This window comes from Desmodus rotundus, chromosome 7 (genome assembly GCF_022682495.2).
Source record: "Desmodus rotundus isolate HL8 chromosome 7, HLdesRot8A.1, whole genome shotgun sequence".
Taxonomy (NCBI): domain Eukaryota; kingdom Metazoa; phylum Chordata; class Mammalia; order Chiroptera; family Phyllostomidae; genus Desmodus; species Desmodus rotundus.
The window spans coordinates 67,327,668-67,354,673 of NC_071393.1; the positions used below are offsets into that span (position 1 = coordinate 67,327,668).

The window sequence follows — 27,006 nt, forward strand, 5'->3', positions numbered from 1 at the left end:
ATGAACTATAGGTGGGGAATGTGGGAGGGAGGGGGTGGGCAGGATGGAGTTGAGTGAAGGGGGGGATGGGACAACTGTAATAGCATAATCAATAAATATATTAAAAAATATATAACAACATAAAACTCACTTGACTTAAATGTACAGTTTACAGATTATAATTGTATATATAATAGGGCAGTCATCAACCCAGTCAAATTTTAGAACATCATCATCACGGCCCCCCCCCCCCCCCCCCCCCGCCCAGGGTATATTTGAGCCCATTTGCAGTTTTCCTGCTCCCACCCCAGCCCTGGGCAACTGTTAATCTACTTTCTGTTTCAATAGATTTTGCTTTTATGGATATTTTATATAAATGGAATCACATAATATGTGGTCTTTTGTACTTGGCTCTTTTCATTTCGCATGATGTTCATAAATATTGTCCCATGTGTCAGTACTTCATTTCTATTTGTTGCTGAGTACTGTTCCAGGTGGATATACCTAGTATTGCTTATCCATTTACCAGTTGATAGACATTTAGGTCTATCACATTTTTGGCTACTTTGAATAATGTTGTTATGAGCATTTGCATACAAGTATTTTGTGAACATAAGCTTCCATTTCGCATGAATAACTATGTGGATGCTATGATTAGTTTGTATTTAACATTTAAAAAAAGTGGCAAACTGTTTTCCCAGGCTATTGTACCATTTATATTCATACAGTAATGTGTGAGGGTTCCATTTTCTCTACATCGTCCCCAACACTTCTTATTGTTTGTTTTATTATTATTATAGCGATCTGGTGGTTGTGAATTAGTATCTCACTGTGGTTTTGACTTACATTTTTCTAATGATACAAAGTCCTTCACTTTTTAAAAAAATACAACATTGTATGTTCTTTAAAAAAAAAGAAATGAATATGTTTTCGATATAAAAGGGAGACAGAATATCAATAAATAAGTGCTATTTTCTAAAGGAAAATACTCAAATTCGATAGACATTTTTTTACTCCTTTTTTAAAAATTGTTATTTAATAATAGTTGTCCCACATTTTTTGCTGTTGCTCTCCCCTGCCCTGCCCCGCCCCCACCACAGGCAATCCCCACCCCATTGTCCATGCCCATGGGTTCTCAATACATGTTCCTTGACTTGCCCTTTCCCTTTCCTCCATTACCCCCTCTCGCCTCCCCTCTGCTCACTGTCAGTTTGTTCTTTATTTCCATGTCTCTGGTTCTATTTTGCTCATTTGTTTGTTTTGTTGATTAGGTCCCATTAACAGGTGAGATCATATGGTATTTGTCTTTCACTGCCTGACTTATTTCACTTAGCATAATACTCTCCAGATCCATCTGTGCTGTCACAAAGGGTAGGAGCTCCTTTTTTCTTTACTAGGTAATATACCATTATGTAAATGTACCACAGTGTTTTGATCCATTCATTTGCTGATGGGCACTTATGTTGCTTCCAGCATGTGGCTACTGTAAATTGTGCTGCTATGAACATTGGGGTGCATAGGTTCTTTTAAATTGGTGTTTCAGGATCCTTAGGGTATAATCCCGGCAGTGGAATTGCTGGGTCAAAAGGCAGTTCCATTTCTAGTTTTCTGAGGAAATTCCATACTGTTTTCCTCAGTGGCTGCACCAGTCTGCATGCCATAGACTTTTAAAATACATATATTTGTGTGTGCAATAAGTAGGGTTAATCTGTGGATAAAAGATTCTGGTAGTCTGTACTAGAAAAGGTTGAACTAAAAAAGACAGAAGGTGAAAGCTGTTTCTACTAATTATCATTTCTACATACTATAGAATAGAATTTTTACTAATTTATTCAACATGTACATACAGTGCACTTTGTAAGTGCCAGGCAGTATTGTAGGCCCAGGGAATATAAAAGGGAACAATCAAGCAAGGTCCCACCAGTCATGAAGCTTATATTCTTGTAGAGAAGACATATGATAAAGAGACAACTTACATATGTAGTGGCAAATATTATCAAGAAAAACAGGGTAGGATAAGGAGATAGGAAAGTGAAGGTAGGTGCTATTTTTTTAAAGATTTTATTTATTTATTTTTTTGAGAGAGGGGGAGGGAGAGAAACATCAGTGGGTTGCCTCTCACACGCCCCCGGCAGGGGGCCTGACCTGTAACCCAGGCATGCATCCTTACTGGGAATTGAACCAGTGACTTTGGTTTGCAGGCTGGTGCTCAATCCACTGAGCCACACCACACCAGCCAGGGCAGTCGGTGCTATTTTAGAGTATGGTCAGGGAAAAGCCACTTTGAGGAGGGTGGCTTTTCTAAATTCTATCTGAGCAAGAATTTAAAAATGTTATAAGGAAGAAAACTATCAGGGGGAAAAGCATTCCTCAGATACAGGGCACAGGAAATATGCAGAACCTTGAGATGAGAAATTTTATCATCCATCCTCCACTGATCAGGCGAATTTTGGCCTAAATAAACACAAAACATCTTTGGTACATTAGAACAAGTTACTTAACTTTTTAAAACCTACATATTTTAAAAACAGGGATTAGAATTTCAGCACCAGAAATTATCATTGAGATTCTGAATATTAAGCATCTATGGTTCCATTTTAAGTGGTAAAATGGTAATTGCTGTTACTTTATTAGAAATTATTAATGTTATTGTCACACCACCTATTTTAAGCTTCAAATTAGTTTTCCAACTAGTATTCTTTAGTAATTTTTGTTTTCTGTATCTTTTAAAATTTGTAAAGTCTTAAATCAGATACTAGTGCTTTAGGAATGTCATAATCTTAATGAAATAGGGACCATTATCTCACCTTCAGACTGTTATTCTTTTAATTATCATTCTAATATTCTTATTTATTTTTGAAATATGAATAACATTAGAGATATCTTTCTCCAATTTTACTTCTGAAGGTGTTTTTGTGATAGGCAACTCATATTTATCAGTGAGTTGGATTCTAAAAAATTGACTTTTTATAGATTGTTTAATCAGATTACATGTTTTGACAGAAAAGTTTCCTCTAATAGTAATAAATTTCCAGGAGTCTTAGTTGGTTTTGTTTTTTGTCTCATTTGTGTTTCATGGATGCAGTTTGTTCTTATCTCTCAAGGATTTTTTTCAAAGTCAGGTTTATTGAGATAAAATGTACATCTAATAAAAATTCACCCTTCATATTGCATAGTTTTAACAGTTGGATAACTACCACCATAATCAAGATGTAAAACGGTTGTTTGTGGACTTTGACCATCAGTAATGTTAGCATTTTTAGATGTGTACGTCTGTGTTTTCCCTCTGAGGTTGATCTGCACTCTTTTTGGAAGTGTATAAGCCTGACTGCAAGCCTCTGTGAAGCAAATGATAGAAAAAGTGTTAGAGGTCTGGACATTAGTATGTAAATTACCACTTGATCCCCCATTTGTGACTGGTGTTTCTTATCCCAAGGACTGTTTTAAATTTTCCATACAATAAAACTAGTTTTTTTACTGGAATGGAGGATAGGATATAGAGATATAACTGTGCCTTGAATGGATGGATATTCCGTCATTCTACTTGTTCTTAAGCCCACCTTAATTAATCCTCACTTCTTGAGATCCTCATTATTGGCAAATCCTGAACCTTTTTGGTGATTCTACTTTTTACCTTTACTCACTGCTGATTTAGAATTTGGCTTTCTCAGATCTGCCAAGTCATTTATCACTTCTGCTTTGCTGTTTCCAAAATGTTGTTGCCATCATCTACTCTTCTTTGTCCTTATGGGTTTATGTCTTTAAACACAAAAGACGTAAACTTTTTATTGTCATTGTAATGGAGTCTCAGGGAAATGTAGAAGTAATTGTATATTTAGCCTGTTATCTTTAAATGTCTCCCTTTTGTTTTTGTTTTGTTTTTAATAAATTTTTTCTTTTTCCTTTTATTTATTTATTTTTAGAGAAGGAGGGGGAGGGAGGAAGAGAGGGAGAGAAACATCAATGTGTGGTTGCCTCTCTCTCGTGTGGCCTGTACTGGGGACCTGGCCTGCAACCCAGGCATGTGTCCTGACTGGGAATCAAACCAGCGACCCTTTGGTTCACAGGCCACACTCAATCCACTGAGCTACACCAGCCAGGGCGTTAAATGTCTCCCCTTTTTTTTTAAAAAAAAAAAGGGGGGGCTTACCTGGTGGATGAGACCCTTTAAAATCTAGCTTCTGCCTATCTCTCCAGCCTCATTTCTCACTTAGCTGCAACCCACCCCCAGTCTAAGCTCTAGTCACATTCATCTGCTTAAGATAATGCCAAACAAACCATGTTTCCTCATGCCTTTCAGTTTAGTACATGCCGTTTGTCCTTTAACTCTTCTTAGTGAAGCTTTGCTCACTCACATGGGTGCCCCTCTATCAGTGCTTATTGTATTACTGCAATTCAGTTATTTGCTTACTTTTTAAAAGGCCTCATCCAAGAAGTTTCTTAACCTAGGGGTACAGGTGGAGGGGCTGTTCATGGGTCAGATATAATTGGAGGAACAGAAGAGTGGATTATTTTTTTCAAAGGTAGAGGAGAGCTTTGGAAAGCTAGTTGCAAGAATGAAAGAAAAATGTAAGGGTTAGGCCTAAAACAAGTCAGATATATATAGTTTGGTTTTGGTTCCTCTGACTGCTTGTGGTGGTATATGTGATTTGGTTCTGAAATTGTAGGCTCTGTACATTTGGATGCCATAAATATTACTACTGTACATATAGACCTGATTTTATGACCTGTAAATTGAAATTTAATATATGGCTGCTGATATGGAAAATGGGAAGATTGACATTTTGCTTTAACCCAAAATGCATATCATATTATTTTTACAGGTTGCAATGAAAAAGAATGAGAACAGAACGAGCCTTAATTTCCTAAAATGCCCTACCTGTGCTTCGTTTATGCTGAAGGTTTTTAAAAATGTATAGTTAGAAAACTGTGTTCTCTGCTTTACTCGTAAGCCTGTTTTACATAGTGTGGAGCTGTTATCTTTTTAGATGTGTATTAAGGAAATGATCAGGTTCTTTTGCTTTTTGTATTTTCCATTTATTATTTTTATTTTGTTGTCTAGGTATTTAAGAGATTATGGCATCTGAAACCCACAATGTTAAAAAACGGAACTTTTGTAATAATATTGAGGATCATTCCATTGATCTTCCTAGAAAAAGAATCTCTAATTTCACTAATAAGAACATGAAGGAGGTAAGTCCATGGTTTCTAGGTAACAGGTAAGACAGTATGTATCTTAGTCTGGTCAGGCGAAGAATACCATTACAGAATTCCATAAACTGGGTGGCTTCAAACAACAGAAATTTATTTCTCACAGTTCTGGAGTCTGGGAAGTTCAAGGTCAAGGCTTAGGCAGATTTGGTATCTGGTGAGGGCCCACTTGCTAGTTCATAGATGACTGTCTTCTGACTTTGTCTTCACATGGTGGGTGGGATGAGAGAGCTCTCTGGGGTCTCTTTTATAAGAGCACTAATCTCATTTGTGAAAGTCTACCCTCATGACCCAGTCACCTCCCAAAAGCCCTACCTCCTAATACCATCACTTTGGAGGTTAGAATTTCTTTTCTTTCTTTTTTTTAAATTTCATTTGTTTATTTTTAGGGAGAAGGGAAGGGAGGGAGAAAGAAAGGGAGAGAAGTCAACATACTAGAGAAACATTGCTCTGTTGCCTCTCACACGCCCCCAACTGGGGACCTGGCCCACAACCCAGGCATGTGCCCTGACCAGGAATCAAACTGGCGACCAACCTTATAGTCCACAGGCTGGCTCTCAATTCACTGAGACACACCAGCCAGGACATGGATTTCAACGTGTGAATTTTGGGAGACACAGTGTTTCATTCCATCACAGATAATTTAAACTATTAGGGCTGTGGATAGTTCTGGTAAAATTATTTAAACAACGGGAGTTCTGGTTTAACTTGACAGAATTAAGTAGAATTAATGAAATATGTTTATGTTCTGAAATGTTTATATTCTGAAAGCTCTAAAAAGTTTTTGGGCAGTATACTATTTTGACAGGAACATAATTTTAATATTTTAGTTTAATATTAAAGAGTAATCATAGAGGTACTTTTTATTCACCATTGAAAGGCATTACATCACACTGATGTAATTTCTTTTAAACCATATTAAAATTCAACTTATTGAACACCCTATAAGTATAATATGTGACTAGTGGCATGTAAAATAGGGAGATGGATATATCAAAAACAACTATATACAATGTTGTAACTAATGATTGAGATGAAGCATTAGAACAGGAAAACATAACTGTTAAATTTCAGATTTGTTCATATCAATCACAAAGTTCACATAGCTTTATTTAAAAATTTAAATATACTGCAACTTTTCATTTTAATTTTTCAGGTTAAGAAATCTCCAAAACAGTTGGCTGCTTACATAAATAGGTAAGAACACCTTAAAAGTTTGTGGGAAACAGCAAATACTGAAAGCTTGGTAAGAGTAAAAATAGGAAAAAAAATAAGTATTCTCTTTTAATAATTAACTGATTGGCAAACAGTTCCTTTGTGGTAGGCATTGTGCCAAACACATCAGTATTATCTCTAATCCTTAAAACAGTCCTACTGGGTAGGTATTATTACCCACTAACAATTGACGAGAAAAACTAAAGATCAGAGAAGTTAAGTGATTTGTTGAGAGTTGTACCCCCAGAAAGTGCTAAAAATGGCATTCATTCTCCAATCTGCTGAACTTTCTCCTAAACCACTGGTGATCTGAGGACCCTGAGGGTCCCTGTAGCCCTTTCAGAGAGTTTTTGAGGTCACTATATTCATATCAGTACTGAGACATTATTTACCTTTTTCATTTTTATTCTCTTACAAGTGTGCAGTAGAATTTTCCAGGGGCTACATTTGATATCATAATAAATTGAATAGAGAATCAGATAATGAGAAGCCAGCTGTCTTCTGTTAAAGCAGATATTAGAAATTTACACAGATGTGAAAGTGCCATCTTCTCAGTATGTGTATATATAGGATTCTTTCGGTAAATATTCTGTGTTAAATGAATTAACAAATTTTCTCAGTTTTAGTTCCTAATATAACAATAATTTAGTTCCTAAAATATCAATAATTATTACCCACATTAAAAAATTCTTTTGAGACTTCGAGAATTTAAAATATTTTTTAAATTAAATTTATTGGCATGACATTGGTTAATAAAATTATATAAGTTTCAAGTGTATACAATTCCATAATGCATCATCTGCATATTGCAGTATGTGCTTACTACTCAAAGTCTAGTCTTCTTCCATCACCATATAACTGACTCCATTTACTCTTTACTCCCATCCCCCTTTTCCTCTGGTAACCACTATACTGTTATCTATGTCTGTGAGGGTTTTTTTGTTTGTTTGTCTTATTTGTTCATTTGTTGTATTCGGTTTTTATATCCCATGTGAGTGAATTCATATGTTTCTTGGCTTTTTCTATCTGACTTATTTCATATAGCATGATATTCTCAAGAGCCATCCATGTTGTCACAAATGGCAGTATTTCATCTTTTCTCATGGCTGAATAGAGTTCCATAGTATATACATACAGCATCTTCTTTATCCAGTCACCTATCAAAGGACACTTTGATTGTTTCCATGTCTTGGCCACCATGAATAATGCTGCAGTGAACATGGGAGTACATATATCTTATGAATAAATCAGATTTTTCACATAGATACCCAGAAGAGGGGTTGCTAGATCATATGGTAACTCTATTCTTAATTTTGGGGGGAACCTCCATACTGTTTTTCATAGTGGCTATATTATTTTACATTTCCACCAGCAGTGAATGAGGGTTCCTTTTTCTCTACAACTTCTCTAACATTTGTTATTACTTGTTTTATTAATAGGCATGCTAACAGGTGTGAGGTGGTATCTCATTTTAATTTTGATTTGCATTTTCCTAATAGCTAGTAGAGTTGAGCATCTTTCTATATATCTGTTGGCCAGAGAACCGTGAGTTCAGGAGACCTCAAGAATGTTTAAAAGTGCAAAGCATCTTGAGGCCCAAACACTTGAGAACCACTATACTAAACCATGAGATGTGCTCTATTGTGGTTTCTTATTCAAGTAAAATTAAATATACTTTACTTAATCAAAATAAACTTTAATATATTCAAACACGTATAATTGTTACAAAAAGTTTAGATGACTAGAAATTGTTACAATTTTTTAACTCCCAGAGTGGCCTATAATATTTCATTTTAAAGGCATCTAGTTATTATGCCTCTCTTCATTTTCATTTGATATGAAGTATCATCCTTTTCATTGCTTTTCAGATGGTTTGTAAGTTAACCTCTTGGATTTAAAATTTAAGATTTTTAATTTTCATTTTACTGGGTTGTGATAAAAAAATGTGGCCTATTAAATATTTCTGTTTAAAAATTTTTAAAGGTTTTCATGTGCTCCTTTTTTTCATTTTTACAGAACAGTTGGACAGGCTGTGAAAAGCACAGATAAACTACGTAAGGTGATCTACCACAGAAGGAAAGTTCATCATCCTTTTCCAAATCCTTGTTATAAAAAGAAACAGTCCCCTAGAAGTGGGGGCTGTGACATGGCAAATAAAGAAAATGAACTGGCTTGTGCAGGCCACCTGCCTGAAAAATTACACCATGAGAGTCGAACATATTTGCTTAACTCCAATGATTCTAGTTCTTCACAGACAGAAAGCCCATCATCAAAATATAGTAGTTTTTTTTCTGAGGTAAGTTTTCTGAGGTAACTTTATTCTTGTTATACTATTGGGTTTTTTTCTTTGCCATATTCTGCAAGCAGCGTAATTTGCCATCCATTGAATTCAGATTTATTTGAAGATTGTAATTCCTGGAGAGTTTCCCTGATTAACCAAATTTGAATCAGTAGTTTATTCCATTTCTCTAAGTTAATGATATATGAGGTGGCTTGAAATGATTGACAAGCTGCTGTAAATATCCAGAATGACAAATTGGCCAGTAGAGATTTAAAGGAAGGGGAAAGAAATCTTGCCCTAAAAATGGACCACCAAAGCCAGTTACCCAAGCACATTTTGCTGGGCTCTCAAAATCACCTAGTAGGAAGCTTTGCTTTGGCAAACCTACTAACTTATGCTGCTCTTCTGGCTCATGCAAAATTAGGTGTTTGAATAGGCTCAAGGGAATTTTGAGGGGATGATAAAAACATTCTAAAACTGGGTTGTTATGATGGTTGCACAACAATAAATTGGTTAAAAATAATTGAATTACATACTTTTAATGGATGACTTTTGTGGTGTGTAAATTATACCTCAAAAATATCATTTTTATAAAAGTGGTCATTTCAGAGAATGGTTTGATAAAATTTGTAAACACATGAATTTATAATAATTATTACATATTTATTGTATATGTTGTAGAAATAAACCCAAAGGAAAAAGTGATCCATAATCTCAACATTTGGAGATAACAGTATTAAATTTTTAATGTATCTTTCTCTTCATACTGACATATTATTTGATACCTTGATGCTTAATAAATTTAGATATTTTTCCATGTGATTAAATGACTTCTACAGTTTTTTAATAGATACATAACATTACATTGTTTGAAAGTACCTTAATTTCTTTAACTATGACTTGGTAAACTTAGTATTGTTTTTGTCTGGCATAACAGCTTAAAAAGCATTTTCTGTGTCATTCAAACAGAAAAAGTTTTTTAAATTAAAATGGTCATAAGTGTGTATAGGTGAATGAAGATGAGCATCATATTTAGGGTAATAATTACAAGAAAATAAGGTGAAAGAAAGGTAGAAAATACAGTGTTATTAACTAAAACTGTGACTGAGTGATACAAAGAAAGTTTTTGTTAGTGAAAATGTTCATACAAAAATTAGGTCCTGAAGTGATAGAAAGTTAGCAATGCTAGGAGAAGTGAAGGAAGTGTGTGAGAAAGGAGGAAGGAAGGAGAATTTGGTTTAATATTGAATTATCATGGGCCCTAGAGAATAGTATGGTAACTAAACCTTAGTGTTGAAGAGAATCACTGTCATACTAAATTCATTCACAAACATTTATGGAGGGTTCCCTACTGTGTAAGCACTCTGCTGGGTCTGAGGAGATAGATTGGTGGGTAAAACACAGACACTTTTCCTACTTTCATGTAGTCATAGAAGTGATGAGGCCAACACTAATCAAATAATAACAGAAACTACATACCCCTGGCTGGTGTGGCTCAGCAGGTGGATCACCAGCCTTCGAACCTAAACATTGCCGGTTCCATCCCAGCCAGGAGACATGCCTGGGTTGCGGGCCAGGTCCACAGTAGGAGGCATGGGGGAAGCAACCAAATCAATGGTTCTCTCATCTACCAGTGTTTCTCCTGCCCTTCCCCTCTCTCTAAAAATAAACACACAAAATCTCAAGAAAGGGAGGGAAGAAGGCAGGAGCTAACTACAACCTTAAAGAAAAGGAACATACGTAGCTATTATAACCCAGAAATCTAGCCTTGATTGGAACCTGGGTTGGTTCTTCAGTTGAACTAAGGGAATAAATATTGAGTGCAAATGCTTTTTTAAAAAGTTTCAGTTTTGCATTTGAACTAGTGCCACATTTTTGCAAGCCCTCTTTTTACTCTGCTCTCTGATTTTGATTACTTTTCAGAAAACTGCTTTAGCCTCACACTTAATAGATATTTGATTACTCTTTTGTTGTTTCAAACCCTTTTTCATAATTGACAAGCGCCTGCTTTAAAAACCTAAATCTAAAAGTGATACTACATTATTTTGTCGAAGTTGAAATACATGTAACCTTTAATCTAGCTGTTCTAGTTCTAAAATTAACCCCACAGAAGTATCTGTACAAGTACACATATTTACGTATATAATGTTTATTGATGCATAGTTTTAATAGGGAAATACCGGAATCAACCTAAATAAAGACTAAAGAATATGTAATTATTTTCTAAAATATATGTTGATTTGTGTTTTGACATTGGAAAACCTTCATAATATATATGTGCAAAAGCAGGGATTTCAAAAATATTTTGATTACATGCTATAATATTTTAATTTTGTAAGTACTTAATTTGTCTTTGTCTAGAAAATGGTTTGGAAAGATACATGCCAGTCTGCTAACTGTGATTACTTCTTAGCAGTGATAGTAGATGTTTTTGTGGGCAGGTAGAATAGTTAACTTTCAATTTTATGCAGTTCTGCATTATTTCAACTTTTTCTAGCTTTGCACAATGGCAGTATCATAGCCAATGAGGTTTATCCAAGGTGTGAGTATTGTTAATTGTAAGCTTTTTACAATAGGAATGTATCACTTTATTATGTAGAAAACATGAATAAATGAATTAATTTAAATACTTGTTACAGAATTGAATTTTTATGGTTCCCTTCTATGTACCATTCAGTAGATAATGACTTGTCTATGTGTTTACCTTTCCCTTTAATCCCTATTTTAAATTGAATCCTAGGTTTATAGATGAGTTAAAAATAATTTATTTTTAAAAATAATATTTAAAAGAAAATAGTAGCAAATAAAAAGTATTGGAAAAAAATAAATAAGTCCTAATTTTTTAAAGTATATTTTACTGATTATGCTATTACAGTTGTCCCAGTTTTTTTCTTCCCTTTATCCCCCTCCACCCGGTACCTCCCTTCCCTCCAGCATTCCTCCCCTCTTGGTTCATGTCCATGGGTTGTACAAATAAGTTCTTTGGCTTCTCCATTTCCTATACCATTCTTAACCTCTCCCTGTCTATTTTGTACCTACCAGTTATGCCTCTTACTCCGTGTACCTTTTCCCCCATTCTTCCCCTTACCCCTCCCCCTCCCCGCTGATAACCCTCCATGTGATCTCCATTTCTGTGATTCTGTTCCTGTTCTAGTTGTTTGCTTAGTTTGGGGGGGGGGTTAGATTTAGATGTTGATAGTTGTGACTTTATTGTCATTTTACTGTTCATAGTTTTTATCTTTTTCTTAGATAAGTCCCTTTAACCTTCCATATAATAAGGGCTTGGTGATGAACTCCTTTAACTTGACCTTAATCTGGGGAGCACTTTGTCTGCCCTTCCATTCTAAATGATAGCTTTGCTGGATAGAGTAATCTTGGATGTAGGCCCTTGCCTTTCATGACTTGGAATACTTCTTGCCAGCCCCTTCTTGCCTGTAAGGTTTCTTTTGAGAAATCAACTGACAGTCTTATGGGAACTCTTTTTTAGGTAACTGTCTCCTTTTCTCTTGCTGCTTTTAAGATTTTCTCCTTATCTTTAATCTTGGGCAATTTAATTATAATGTGTCTTGGTGTGTTGTTCTTTGGGTCCAACTTGTTTGTGACTCTCTGAGCTTCCTGTACTTTTATGTCTTTTTCTTTTGCCAGATTGCAGAAGTTTTCCTTCATTATTTGTTAAAATAAATTTTCCATTTCTTGCTCTTCCTCTTCTCCTTCTGGCACCCCTATGATTCGGATGTTGGAACATTTAAAGTTGTCCCAGAGGTTCCTGAGCCTCTCCTCTTCTTTTTGAATTCTTGTTTCTTCATTCTGTTCTGCTTCAATGTTTATTTCTTCCTTCTGTTCCAAATCATTGATTTGAGTCCCAATTTCCTTCCCGTCACTGTTGGTTCCCTGTATATTTTTCTTTATTTCACTTTGTGTAGCCTTCACTGCTTCCTTTATTTTGTGGCCCTACTCAACATATCTGTGAACATCCTGATTACCAGTGTTTTGAACTCTGCATCTGGTAGGTTGGCTGTCACTTCATTGCTTAGTTCTTTTTCTAGAGTTTTGATCTGTTCTTTCATTTTGGCCATATTTCTTTGTCTTGTCGCACCTGTTATGTTGTAAGGGGCAGAGCCTTAGGTATTCGCCAAGGCAGGGCAATATTGTGGCGCTGTATGTGGGGGAGGGGTCAGAGAAGGAACAATGGTGCTTGCTTTGCTCTCGCCTTGCTTTTAGTCACTTTCCCTACTTCTCACAAGCGAATTGCCCCTTCCAGGTGCTGCCCTGGAGCTGATTCCTGGGTGGGTGAGCTTGAGTATGTTCTAGGGTCTCATGGGCCCCTCCAAACAGACTCTCCTGTGAGACTTTAGTTTCTCCTGCCACAGCAACCCCCGCAGGTTTTTACAGCCAGAGGTTCTGAGGCTTTCTTTTCCTGCATTGGAACCCTGGGTCACGAGGTCTGTCTCACTCCCCAGTTGTTCCTCCCGATTTGCATGCAAGTGTGGGACCACCCAGTCTGCCAGCTGCTGCCTTGCCTGTGTATCCTCTGTGCTCCAGCTGCCCATCTCCACCCCTTCTAGCAGTCTGGATAAATGTTTTTTCTTTAACTCCTTGGTTGTCCGACTTCCATACAGTTTCATTTTCTGGCACTTCTGGTTGTATTTTGTTTTTAAATTGGTTTTATCCTCCTCATGGTTGTGCAGGAAGTGAAGCATATCTACCTGTGCCTCCACCTTGGCTGGAAGTCCTGGGGCCTAAGTTTATTCAGATCATTTGTTTACTATGTTTAACTGCAATATTTGTGTGTGTGTGTATCAGTAAAAGGAGTCACCTTTGTGCATTTTTTTTCTTTCTTAATTTTCAGTGAATTTATTGGGGTTATATTGGTTAATAAAATTATAGGTTTCAGGTGTAGAATTCTATAATACATCATCTGTATATTGTGTATTCGTCACCCAAATTCAAGTCTCCTTCCATCACCATTTATCTCCTTTTTACCCTTTTCTATGTCCCCCTTCCCCTTTCCCTCTTGTAATCACCTTTGTATAATTTAAAAATGTTTACAAGAATAACTTAACTGAAAAAATGATTTCATATCATGCTTTAATGCACTTTTTAAGAAGTTGGATTATTGTCTTTCAGGTTTCTCAGGACCATGAAACAATGGCACAAGTTTTGTTCAGCAGGAATTTGAGATTGAATGTGGCTTTAACCTTCTGGAAAAAGAGAAGTATAAGTGAACTTGTAGCTTATTTGGTGAGGTAAGTGTGATTTTTTATGCTTTTTGTTCAATAAATGTAATTTCCCATGTGCTATCTAGAAGTGCCTGTTCTTTGTTGTTGTTATTATTTTCAACTCCTATGTTTAGCTTCAGTAGAGACGTTCCTCACCAGTCTAAGAGTAATGAAAACACAGAAAACCATCTGTTTTATCAGACTGAACAAAGTTGTTACCTTCTCTAAGATTCTTATCCATAAAATTAAGAGATACCAGTATGGGAGAATTTTAAACATTACCTTCTCAAATGTTATCTTCGTGAGGACTTCCTTGACCACCTGATATTAAAATATATATTTCTTTACTCCCTGTCTTTTCTGTTTTATTTTTCTTCATAACATCTACCACCATCTACATGTTTTATAAATTTTACTTGTTTATTGTCCATCTCAGCCTTTTCCTCCCACCCAACCCACACTCACACACATATTGTAATAGAAGCCCTATCTCTTTGTTTACTGCTGTGCCCTCAGCATCTGGCTAATCATAGGCACTTGGGTTATTTGTTATTGAATGAATGAGTGAATTTCTCCGAAGCAATGTGAAGGTCATCATATTAAAATAATTGAGGAAATTAGCTCTCTAAGCTAGAGGTGTCAAACTCATTTTCACCGGGGACCACATCAGCCTCATGGTTGCCTTCAAAGGTCCAAATGTAATTTCAACTGGTTAACAGTTAAGGAGTAGTTACATTTACACAGTCCTAAAATTATTTCAGCCCTTTGAAGGCAACCTCGAGGCTGATGTGGCTCCTGGTGAAAATGAGTTTGATACCCCTACTCTAAGCAATGCTATTCTCTGTGTACCCACAGGATAGAAGACCTTGGTGTGGTGGTGGATTGCCTTCCTGTGCTTACCAATAGGTAAAAAGAATATTTTTCAGAAAATAAATTAGTTTAAAAAAGGACAAATTATGACCTGTTTACATTTTTATAACCTAGTGTTTCTTTATATTAGTTTACAGGAAGAAAAACAATATATATCACTTGGCTGCTGTGTAGATTTGTTGCCTCTAGTAAAGTCACTACTTAAAAGCAAGTTTGAAGAGTAAGTGCTAATCTGACTCTCAATTCATTTTTCTTTTTCAACATCCTTGATTTTGTGCCCTGTATGTGCATTAGTAGTAGATTGAGCTCCATGAGACCTACATGGTTTCTCTTTCAAGTTGCTTAGAATCCAATTAGGAAAAGAATGTGAAGTGACTAAAGAACAATTATAAAAGCATCTATGAACAAGTTATATAAAATACAGCTTTGTGAAAGTAGTGAATACATTTTTAGAAAGGGGAAAGATCATTGTATGTCTGTGTGTTTGTTTTGAGTAGAGGGGTAGCATTGTTTGTAAAGGCTTCTTGGATGAAGACACTTGAATTTTGTAACAAAATGTCATTTCAGATATATAATAGTTGGTTTAAACTGGCTTCAAGCAGTCATAAAAAGATGGTGGTCAGAACTATCATCCAAAGCAGAAATTATAAATGATGGGTGAGTATACCTTTAAAGATAACCTCATGCTTCTACTTTTTTTTTTCCAGAAAAGCAGCTTTATTAAACTAGGTGATAATTTTATTCCATGGTCGTCGCTTTATAATATTTATTCTCTTCACTTACAGAGAAATATTAAATAGGGATACTGTTCCTATGTGGAAATTACACATAGAAATTGAATTCCAGAGCCCAGTATCCCCCGTATCTCTCTTTCTCTCTTTTTAAAAGATTTGATTTATTTTTAGAGAAAGGGTGGGAGAAAGAGAGGAAGAGAAACATCAGTGTGTGGTTGCCTCTTGCACGCCCCTAGCCAGGGACCCAGCCCACAACCCAGGCACATGCCCCAACGGGGAATCCAACTGGTGACCCCATGGTTCACAGGCTGGCTCTCAATCCACTGAGCCACACCAGCCAGGACATCCCTGTATCTCTTCTTCTAGCACAACTCTTCTCTTCATTTTAGAAGGAAAGAGTACAACAGTCATTTAACCCTCTTTATAATAAGTAAGGGAAAGAAAAAGAGATGGCCTTTAGTGGAATAAGTAATGAGGCACAGGAATGGAGGCATCCTTGGCTACCTAGATATTAATCCAATGTGGATGATTACATTTGTAAGAACTATATCATAATCATCATAATTTGAGTAGTGCCTTGATGTGAAAACATGTAGGTGTTTACCAAATGAGCCAGATTATCATAAGCTACAAAAACTATTTCCCAGTAGTCTCCTTAAAGTGTATAGTTTTCTTTTTAGACTCTGAAAATTTCCCACTTCATACCCAAGAACAAGTTTTCTAAATGCTTCAAATGCCTAGCTTTCTTACCTGCATTAACAACTAAGAAAACTTTAATTTCTGTGATTTGGCATGTACAATTTTAAACAGTTACTTGACTTCAAATAGTACAATTTTCTCTGATACATACTTGAAAAGTTTAAAACTGTTTTCATTAAATGTATTTACAACGAAAGTTCACATACTTCATATATTTCATTCTCATTTTTCTTCTTTTTTCCTCCTAGAAATATTCAGATTTTAAAACAACAATTGAGTGGATTGTGGGAACAAGAAAACCATCTTACTTTGGTTCCAGGATATACTGGTAATATTGCTAAGGTAATCTATAATTTTGCTTAAAAATTTAAGGTTAAAATCAATTTTTAAGCTTAATTAAAATTTAGAAATAATGTTAGTATTATACATTTGTAAATGAACCCTTTCAAATTTCTGGCAGAGTAATGCAGTACTATTCATAAGGTCTGAAGTCAGTATCATATTTGCAAATGCTTATGGTCTTTTGTTGGATATGAATGTGACTTTGGCAGGGAACACAAGAATTAGCCATTGAATGTGTTTCAGATACAGCCACAGAAATAATGCCCTAGAGATTGTTTAATGGCCTAGTTCCAGTCAAAGAAAGATATTTGAAAAAGTTAAAAATCCAGGTAAGAAAGTCATCTGAAGATGAGGGGGAATACAATTAAACGGTTTGGGGATATTATATTTTACTTGACTTTTGCTACATTATGCTCTTTGGGAAAGTAAACTGTTCAAATCACAGTATGGATTTGATATTGATCTTTATTCATTTTCTTGTCTCTTAAAGGAAAAGGTACATTGGGTTTTAATATTTAAACTCCAGAAAACATCGGTATATAAAATACATATAATTGCAGGGGAAAAAAATCATTGTTAAAAGTTTCTATCCTTTTACTGAGCATATTGTATCATAAATGGTTATTAGCCAGAAGCATAAAAGTGTTCCTTAATTTTTAAAAATATAATACTCTAAATAAAAGGATTTATGTTACAGACTTATTTGTAAAAATCTTCTTGGATACTTTTCAAGAAAAGAAGCAAAGTGATATATCAAACATGTGTGTTAACACTGTGTATAATTTTACTTTGTAGAATTCTTGATGAAAATCATACAGACAAATCAATTTCCCAGAAGTTTTTTTTCTGTTGTTCTTTTGGTAATGGGGGTAAAAATGAAGTGTAAAAGCTGAAAGACAATGGAGTGCTTTTAAAGCATATATGACATATATTGTTCTGGAGGGTCTTATATTCTTGGTAATGGAACTGGAAAATTATTGTTTCCTTAGAAATTTGCTCTCAATTGTAATTTTTTATAAAGAGAGAAGCTTTATAGTGAACGTGAGATTAATATAAAGACAATATTAAATGATTAAAATTTCTGTGAAGTTCTTTTAGCTATGATAAAACCTCTTTCACAGTATTAAACCCTCAATTGAGGGTAGAAAGCAGAAAGGTAGGCTGTCAACAAACTGAAGGAATTGCTGTGAATGGTTTAATGCTCTTGCCTAGCTATAAAGGCAGAGTTGCTTGATCATAGGAACCAAACCATTCACTCAGCACTTAGCAAACATTTATTGAGCACGTGCTATGTGCCAGGCCCTGTGCTAAACACAGGCAGGTTAAAATGGCACATCCTTTATCCTCAAAAGGTTACAAAGGGAAATTAAGGCAAATCAAGTGACAAAAGGGAGAAGAAAACAGGTTGTGTATATGTATATTTACTGTACCAGCTAATGAAATGTTTTTGTTTTATTCTCTAAGGATGTAGATGCTTATTTATTACAGTTGCATTGAAAGACTTCGTCTACTAAAGAGCATTTGGTTATTCAAAATACCCTTGGACTATCTGATTTCCAAAATAGTCTCATCACAGAACTATGAACTGTGGAAGATATTAAAACTTTTTTTTAATCCACATAATGAAACCACTAATAACGCTAACAATCTCCTTCACATTGAAGTGGAAAAATATCCGAAAGGAGCAGCTTCAACTTCAGCAAGGTGAAAGTGCACTATGAAGATTGTTCACGTTTGCTGCATTTGGAATTTATATGGTTATTTGATAACATTGTTTAAGAACTACTGGATCTTAATGCAATCCTGCATAAGAATATACTTTATACTATGTGAAAAAATAAGACAGAACTTATTACTAGGAACCACAAAGACCAATCATTATTACTTTTTTTAAGATTGTGTTTTATAAGAAAACACTCAAAAGTGTGCAGCTATTTTCTTGTGTTGAAAAGACTTTGAAAGTTTAAAACATCGTAGCAAATAAACAATACTGAAAGTTTTTGTTCACACTGAAATACTGTGTATACAAAATGCCTTAATTATTAATAAGCCAATGTGTATGATACCAATATCTGTTTTAAAGAAATTAAAACCAACCATGCTTCTGGCATGAAAATTATGGAATTAAATCAGGGGTTTCCATTCATGGAGAATGCTCTTGTTAAAACTTATTCCACACCATCTGTAAAACTTGAGAATATTTTGAATATCTCTGATTTTTTTGCCAGAATCCTCATGTCATGTATGTATATGTTATTCCTATATAAAAGAAAAAGGTTAATACATATTTGTATGAGTGCTTTAGCTGGAAGTGTTCATAGAGTTGGCTAATTTATATTTACTTTCTATTGTATATAGATTTCTAATATTTTCTGTTCTGTGTCATTTAAGCATTCTTCTTTTGAGTAAATTTACTAAATATTCATATTTTTTGCTTTTTTGAAATTTGTTTCTGTATGAATTCTAATTCTTGTTCACTACATTATGATTTAAAGAATTACAATGCTTTAGAAATGTTTACAGTTAGTGCTAATTTTGTATTTTAAATTCCAACACTTTATGTTGCTACCTCCTCCAGTGGTTGGTATGAAACGCCAGCAGACTATATGAGGTCTTCATTTTTTAATACCATTTTTTTGTGTCAATGAACACACTTGTGGAATGTCTTTACAGCTGTATGTCTTAGCCTGTCTTAAAAGTGGTTGGGATTTAAATACCACTATTGGTTCATACATTATCTCATCTTCAATGAACCCAAGAGGCATCTGAGCAAAGATTTTTATGCAGCAGTCCTTCAAGCCCTTGAATGTAAGACTTTAGCATTTACCCAATTAACAACTACTGATAAGAATCCTAAACAAGCATCTTTCTTGCTTTAAAATGTATTAAAAATGTTATCTTTTACTGAATTCTCCTTTTGTGTAGCTGTATTTCATGTAGCTATGTATTTCTCATAGTGAACATCAGTTGTAGTAATTGACTGTTTTCTGAAATCTTTAGATTAGAATAATTTCAGATTACTGCACTTTTGTGATTTGAGAGGTGAGTTATTGAAGAAGTTGTCTTTCAGGAGATGGGAATTTAAATCGGGAGCCTGCGTCATCTCTGAAACCTTAAGATGATGAAATATAACCTTTCTTTGTTCCTGTTCTTTTAGTTATCACTTTTATCTAACAGTTTGAACCAGTTAACTCAGAGCATGGTGCTAGTGAGGCTAAGGACAGGATCTCAATCCTTTTATAAGTTTGTTAACTTTACACACATCCACAGAACTCTTCATTGCTACAGACTGCACCTTCCGTATTCATCTCACAAATTCAGCTTTTGGTCACAAGGAAGATGGTGTGTATAACTTAGCATAAACCCTTCACCTCAAATAGAAAAATAATTCAAATAATTGGTGTATGTAATACTACAGACTTTTAATCTAATATTAAAAACAATGTAATGTTAAAAATAATATCTAAAGTACTGTGACACTACAGTTTTCTGTGGGTAAGTTCATTGACTAAACTGTATCTTCTAAAAATTATACTTAAGTAAAAATGAAGTACAAATATATAAATGAAACATAGTAAGAAAATGTACTATCCTGTTAACACTGAATTCTTGTGTCTAACCTTGGGTTTGTTGAAGAAGAGTAGATACTCCATTTTATTTACTTGGAGTTATATGTAAACCAGTTTTTAGCTCATGAAGATCATTCAGTAGCACACCTAATTTCTGTTCATGGCCTTTGCAGTTTGCCTTAGTACCTACCTCTCTCAGTGACTGAATTAAGATTAGTATTAGGTGATTTTAAGATTTTTGGATAAAAAATGTTAGATAAGTAAATATTGTGGAACACTTTTGTTGCTATTAAGATTTTAGCATGGTATTTAATCAAAACAGTGATAATGTCCAGAAAGAGCCAAAGAAAGTGTTTACAACGTATATTGGCTCTTATTGACCTAGATTAGGACAGTTGCTGTCTGTCGTTGCTCATTAGTTGCTGTGCTGCTGAGCAGTGTACAGAACTCAGGGACTACCCAGTGTCTCTATGCCTCACTACCTCTTCTACCCTCTTAGGTTTTCTGTACTAAACGTTGCTAACTTTCCAAGTCTCAGGACAGGTAGTTTATTGATGTGATAGAGGGTTATAATCAAGTAATTTGTTTCTACTAGGAATAAAGTGAATGAATATTCCCATAAGTGATCACATCAGAATAAGGGTCAAAGTCAGGAAGCAAGCATTATCAGATGCTTTTTAAAATTAATCCTTTGGCTGTAATTTCAAAGGTGATTGACACATTATTTATATGAGTCCTGAGATGTGAGAATTTGGATATAAATATATCTTCTTGTCGGAATCATTAATGTCAGTACTGAAGTCTAAGGACTATGGAGGAATTAAATCCTCATCCATCCCCTAAACATACTTGGTACATGTCATATTCTAACCTTAAAAATCCTTGTGTGGGTTCAAGGCTATATTTCTGGCCTTTGAAATAGTAATTTTCTTAAACTTAGAACATTCATAATTATTAGTTATTAAATAATGATAATAGAAATAATATTTAAATGTTTATTTAATTACTTAAATGAGTCAAGGAATATGAAAAAACAAAATTTAAGTTAATATTTTGTTAGTCATTCCCAATTACCACTCGTCCTATTTAAGAACAGGATGGTAATGTCAGTTGCCTTTATTGATTTAAAGGAAAAAAAATAGAATCAAAAGCAGCTGACTCATTGGAGTGATCCATTTGGATGCACTACTTATATTTCAATACAGACTTTTATTTTCTAGATTACTTCAGATGGAAAAAGTACTGCTGGGCATTTGTTGGTAGGTATTTATTCCTACGTTATTATTTATCTCTTACTTTCCAGTTCTCTAGCTGTAAAAATTATCATAAAATTTTGTGACACATTCCTTTTTTATTCTGTAACAGGAATTAGTATGAAAAGTTCCTGCCTAAACACTGTGCGCATCTAATTTGTAGCATAGCTTGATTGATTCAACAACAGCACCAACTATAACAGTAAAAACAAATACTGTACATCGTATACCCAGTATACTGAGTACATTTTCCAATGCCATACTTAATATTTCAGATATTATAGACATAATTTTCTCTGGATCAGATTATTGATTTAATAGTACATGCTAAAATCACACTAAAGTAAAAATTAAGTACAAAACAGTACAGTGGACCATTGAATGATGCAGGGGTTGGGGATACTGGCTCCCCCATGCTCTGCAGGTAAAAATTCACATATATTTTTTAATTTTTATTTACTTATTTATTTATTTTTAGACAGAGGGAGAAAGAGAAACAAAGGAACATTAATGTGTGATTGCCTCTCACACAGCCCCACAGGGGACCTGGCCCACAACCCAGGCCTGTGCCCTGACTGGGAATCGAACTGGCTACCCTTTGGTTTACAGGTCAGCATTCAATCCACTGAGCCACACCAGCCAGGGCAAACAATTAACATACAATTTTTGACACCCCCCAAATTAACTACTAATAGTCTACTGTTGACTGAATGCCTTACCAATAACATAAACAATTAACACATATATTGTACATGTATTATATACTATATTTTTACAATAAAGTAAACTAGAGGAAATAAAATGTTACTAAAATCATAAGGAAGAAAAAAATACGTTTACAGTATTTATTGAAAAAAATCTGCATGTAAGTGGGCCCGCACAGTTCCGACCCATGTTGTTCGAGGGTCAACTGTAGATACCAGTATTTTCTTTCATAGACTCTAATTAATCATAAAACACAACGTGACTGTTGTTGTGCACCAGTAGTTTTATGAAAGGGCAGCCCCATAGCTACCAGTAGTTTTCATAGCAAAACCTGTTATATATTGGGTTGGCCAAAAGGGTAGTTTGGTTATTTCTGTAAGATGGCTCTAGTAGTGCTTAGTTGTCTTTAACTTAATTCAAAACAATTTGGTTAGGTTGAATTGTGACAGCTGTCATAATCAGCATGTATTTTAAAAAAGCTTATCAAAATTAGTGAATTTTTATGTAGCCACTTTAATATTGAAGATGGAAGAAAATAAGCAACATTTTTGGTATGTTATGCTTATTATTTCAAGAAAGGTAAAAATGCAACTGAAATGCAAAGAAAGTTTTGTGCAGTATATAGAGAAGGTGCTGTGACTGATTGAATGTGTCAAAAGTGGTTTGTGAAGTTTCATGCTGGAGATTTCTCACTAGACAATGTTCCATGGTCGGGTAGACCAGTTTGATAGCGTTTAAATCGAGACATTAATTGAGAACAGTCAGTGTTATACCATGTGGAAGATAGCCGACATGCTCAAAATACCCAAATCAATAAAGCTATTGGTGAAAATTAAAAAAAAAATGTGTATTATATTTTATGGAAAAAGACATACAGACTTTACGGCCAACCCGACAGTATTGCTTTGATATACAAATTACTATTTTCTGAACTACGAAGTTTTCAGATGGAAGATGCCAGGAGTCTGAATAAGGATTCAGCCCCTAAATATACTTTTACCACTGTTGATTCTATGCTTTACAGTATTCTGTATTTTCATTCAGATGTAAACCACAGGTGGTTTTTTTTTTTTTTTTTTTTTTTTTTTTTTTAATGTCCTGGACCCGGGCAAGTCTGTTGTTACTCTGGATTTGCACCAAAGCTAAGAAGGGTTGATCCAAAGTATTTTCTAGGGTAAGAAATAATTGTCATGGGTGGCCTGGAAGACACTGAATTGCCAGAATTATTTGCTTCTAGAATTATAGTATTTCATTTATCAACGAAACCTTTAACGTGGCACCTGTTCTAGAATTCTAGTCTAGAATTAGACCTCACCTTCCAGGAGTCAGGAGCTGAGTTAGTATCTATTTACTTTTCTACTGTCATTTTTTTTTAAAAAAGTAAAAGAAAACACTTCATTAGTCCTTTATACAAAATTAGTTGAGCAGGTGAATAAGCACCTGTCTCACCTCTGGACTTGCCCTGCAATACACACTCACCAGTTCCTCTGTACACTGCAGCTTAGCTTCAACAGCAGGAGAAATGAAGGTTGGTATGTTACCTTTCTTTTAGGCAGGTTCTAAAGCTTTCAAAAGGGTTAGAAGAGGCTTATCTTTTCCCTTTAGCCATCCAGGTTTCCTTTTCTGCTGCTTTGAATAGATAAGAAATCATTAAAGGGGAGAAACCAGCTCACTTTTTTATTTATTTTGAAGGCTCCTCTGCCAGTCCCTTAGGGGTTGGTGTTCTTCAAGTTTCTGTCTTACGTCTTTCTCACTGCCCTTTCCCTGAAAAGTCCTTTTATTTATTCCCATTGCGTCCTTTACCATACATATTAATGGTTCTCATTTGGGAGTGGAAGGGAGGCCATTTGGGGGTTCATCGAGTGGACATGGATTTTTTTTAAAGGTTGAGAAAACTGAACTGTATATCAATTCTCATATACGTGTATGTGTGTGTATTATTTTTTGCCCTAAACCTAACTCTTATCTCATAAAGTATATATTCAGTTGCCTACTTACTGGAAACATCCATTGGGATACCTTATAGACATTATAAATTCAGTGTATCCAGAATTGACCCCATTTTCCACCTCCACTTTCCTCCACCAACCCTACCACTCCCCACCCCCCCACACATGGGCAGAAAGGCTGCTGTTGCTGGAACCTGGTTTTCCTTTCTCATTGACTAGTCCTATTATCAGCAATTATCAAACCACAAACCTGTGAATCATCTTTGAATCATCTTTAAATCACTTAATTCTTGTTGGTGCACCCCCGCCCACCATGAATTTTTTATCTTTCTACATCTCTGCACCTTTCCTGCCATTATCTTAGTCTATGTTATCACAGCAGCCTCCTGACCCTGGCACTGGCCCTTCATTCCTACAACCTATTCCCCATACATGCTGCCCCAGAGTAGTATGTAAAGCACAAATCTAATTGTGTCACTTGACACCTCAGGAGAATCTGAACAGTGATTTACAATCTTTTGACAACACCTCCCCTCCCAATGCTTCAGCTAGAATGAACTTGTTTTAGTTTCAAGAAAGCATTATACTTTCTCTGCAAATACTTCCTTTGCCTGAACTCTCTTGGTCCCCCAAATTCAGTTACCACTTTCTTAACCTCCAGGTCTCAGCCTAAACACATTCCTCTGGGAGGCCCTCTCTGAAGCTTCTTCAGCTGTTAGAGGTCTCTGGCCACAGCACTTGTGTCAACCTTGTTCTTTTAACACTAGTTCTAAGTGTTTTGTAATGTTTATTATCTGTCTTCCCAACTGGATTGATAGTTTTTGAGTCAAGATCAGAGACTCTGCTCCTGTCACATCCCCAGTACTTAGCACAAAGGCTGGCAAGGGTGTGGCATCTTTAGGCACACATTGTATGAGGAAGTAATTTAGTAATCCAAAGCTATTTGTGATAGCATAGCAGCTTAAAATGAGTGATTCTAGATTAAATACATCCAGTTTTCTCACTTTTTTTTGTTTTAGGAAACTAGTTTATAAATGTTCATGCTATAAAAGAAACCTTATCTAAAATGTGTTTGATTCTAAAGGTGGTTACTTTTGTTTTTCAATTGTATGGTTTCTACATTCCACACAAAATTTATGCAAGTAAGGACCATATAGATATACAGTGAAAAATTAAGATATTTTCATGTAATGTGTAAAATATATGTTTTTTTCCCTTGGAATTGAGGGTATCCCTTTGGTGTTTGTTTCCCTTCTGCCTTTATCTTGAGAATTATGTGAAATAGTATAAGTTCCTTTTTTAAATTACAAAATAGTTCATACCTATTTAGGAAAGTAGAATAATGAAAGGAAGAAAATTAAATACACATAATCTCATCTGCCTAGGCAGGGGTGTCAAACTCGTTTTCACTGGGGGCTCCACATCAGCCTCGCAGTTGCCTTCAAAGGGCCAAAATAACTTTAGGACTGTATAAATGTAACTAGTCCTTAACTAGGAGCAAGGAGCTCGGTGCTGCCACCTGGAAGAAACAAGGTGGAGGGCTGGATTTGTCCTGTGGGCCTTGTATTTGCCTCCTATGGCCTAGAGGAACTATTGCGTGTCTCCTAAATTTTCTCTCGTGTACATGTTTTTTAATACAAATGGAGTCATACTATATATACTGATAAGTAGTATATTGTTTCCTACTTTTCATACACTGGAAAAGCTTAAAGGTAACTGAACAATTTTTTGCCTATTAAAGCTGTATGTTCTGAGCAGTTACTGTTAATGTCTTTGGGGATGTTGGAAGAGGCCAAAGAATATTTGTGAATTACTTATGAAGCGTTCTCAGTATATGATTCTGTTTTCTTTGACCATTGCTAATCATTATTTTTTGTAATGTTAAAAAGAGGTCTTATAAGAAAACAATATTTCTGTATTTTGAAAAGAAATGTGGATTTATTTAAATGATTTTTAGTGTTTGGGAACAAAATTTCACCTTTTATTCTGTGATGTATTTCCTCTAGCCATCAAACATAATTTTCTAAATAGTAGTCAATTCTTATGTATGAAACTGATATAACATTAAGCAATACATAAATATTGAGTCAGTATAGAACTAGATTTGATTTTTAAGATTCACTCCTGTTCAAATAAATCAATTCCTAATAACCTGACTCTTTCTTAAAACATTTTCTACAACAAGTCTATTTATTTTGATGTCTCTAACTAAATAATTTTCTCTGCTGCTTAAATAATTGCTTTTTAGTTTCTGTATTTTTTAAAAGATTTTTAAAATTTATTTTTAGAAAGAGGGTAAAGGAGGGAGGGAGGGAGAGAAACATCGATGTGTGAGAGATTCATCCATCGGTTTTCTCTCTCATGCCCCCAACTGGGGACCTGGCCTGCAACCCAGGCATGTGCCCTGACCAGGAATCAAACCAACAACCTTTGGACTGAGCAGGCCTATGCTCAATCCACTAAGCCACACCAGCCAGGGCTTGTTTCTATATTCTTAATTAAAAATTAATCTGCATTCTGTCCTGGAGGAAATTTAATGCCAGAAATCGAGAATATAAATGGTGAATAATAGCAACAGAGGTAGATAAAGTTAATACACACACACATATGTATATATATATGCACATATACACAAATACACATGCACATATTCACATATATAAGTATAAATATTATCTTGTGCCTAGAATCAACCCTTTATCTGTAATCAACCATAAAGAGTATTAAATTTTTATGTGGAGTGAAGGGATGGTGATTTTCTTACCAATGGACCCACGGTCTATTATTGAATGATCATTCTCCTGTAGAGTATTAGTGTGTTTATAGTACTAACTAGGCAAAACTTCCCAGTTGTCACCAACTCTAAGAGCACATTTTATAATTGGCTTGCTTTCACAAAGCACCATTTAAATGTTTATTTTAAAGAACAGCAATTAAACTTTTTGCATAAGTTATTGGTGATTTAACCTGGTATACTTTT

The 27,006-nt window shown here is 35.0% G+C and overlaps 1 protein-coding gene and 1 non-coding gene across 3 annotated transcripts in view; both read left to right on the forward strand.

Annotated features, from left to right (window-relative positions):
* The window catches only part of KATNBL1 (katanin regulatory subunit B1 like 1), a 52,215-nt gene extending 26,038 nt beyond the window's left edge, over positions 1 to 26,177 (forward strand). For both annotated transcript variants that reach the window (XM_024567787.3, XM_045201582.2), the window contains 9 exons: positions 5,042 to 5,172; positions 6,347 to 6,387; positions 8,422 to 8,701; positions 13,814 to 13,932; positions 14,761 to 14,811; positions 14,906 to 14,995; positions 15,343 to 15,432; positions 16,457 to 16,550; positions 18,015 to 26,177. In XM_024567787.3, coding sequence (XP_024423555.1) covers positions 5,056 to 5,172; positions 6,347 to 6,387; positions 8,422 to 8,701; positions 13,814 to 13,932; positions 14,761 to 14,811; positions 14,906 to 14,995; positions 15,343 to 15,432; positions 16,457 to 16,550; positions 18,015 to 18,047 — 915 coding nt within the window. In that variant the 5' untranslated portion in view covers positions 5,042 to 5,055 and the 3' untranslated portion in view covers positions 18,048 to 26,177. The remainder of the gene's footprint in view (positions 1 to 5,041; positions 5,173 to 6,346; positions 6,388 to 8,421; positions 8,702 to 13,813; positions 13,933 to 14,760; positions 14,812 to 14,905; positions 14,996 to 15,342; positions 15,433 to 16,456; positions 16,551 to 18,014) is intronic.
* On the forward strand, positions 11,182 to 11,317 carry LOC112312025 (U4 spliceosomal RNA). The gene has a single exon (XR_002975484.1). It is a non-coding gene; the product is annotated as a U4 spliceosomal RNA (small nuclear RNA).
* Positions 26,178 to 27,006: the final 829 nt, after the last annotated feature.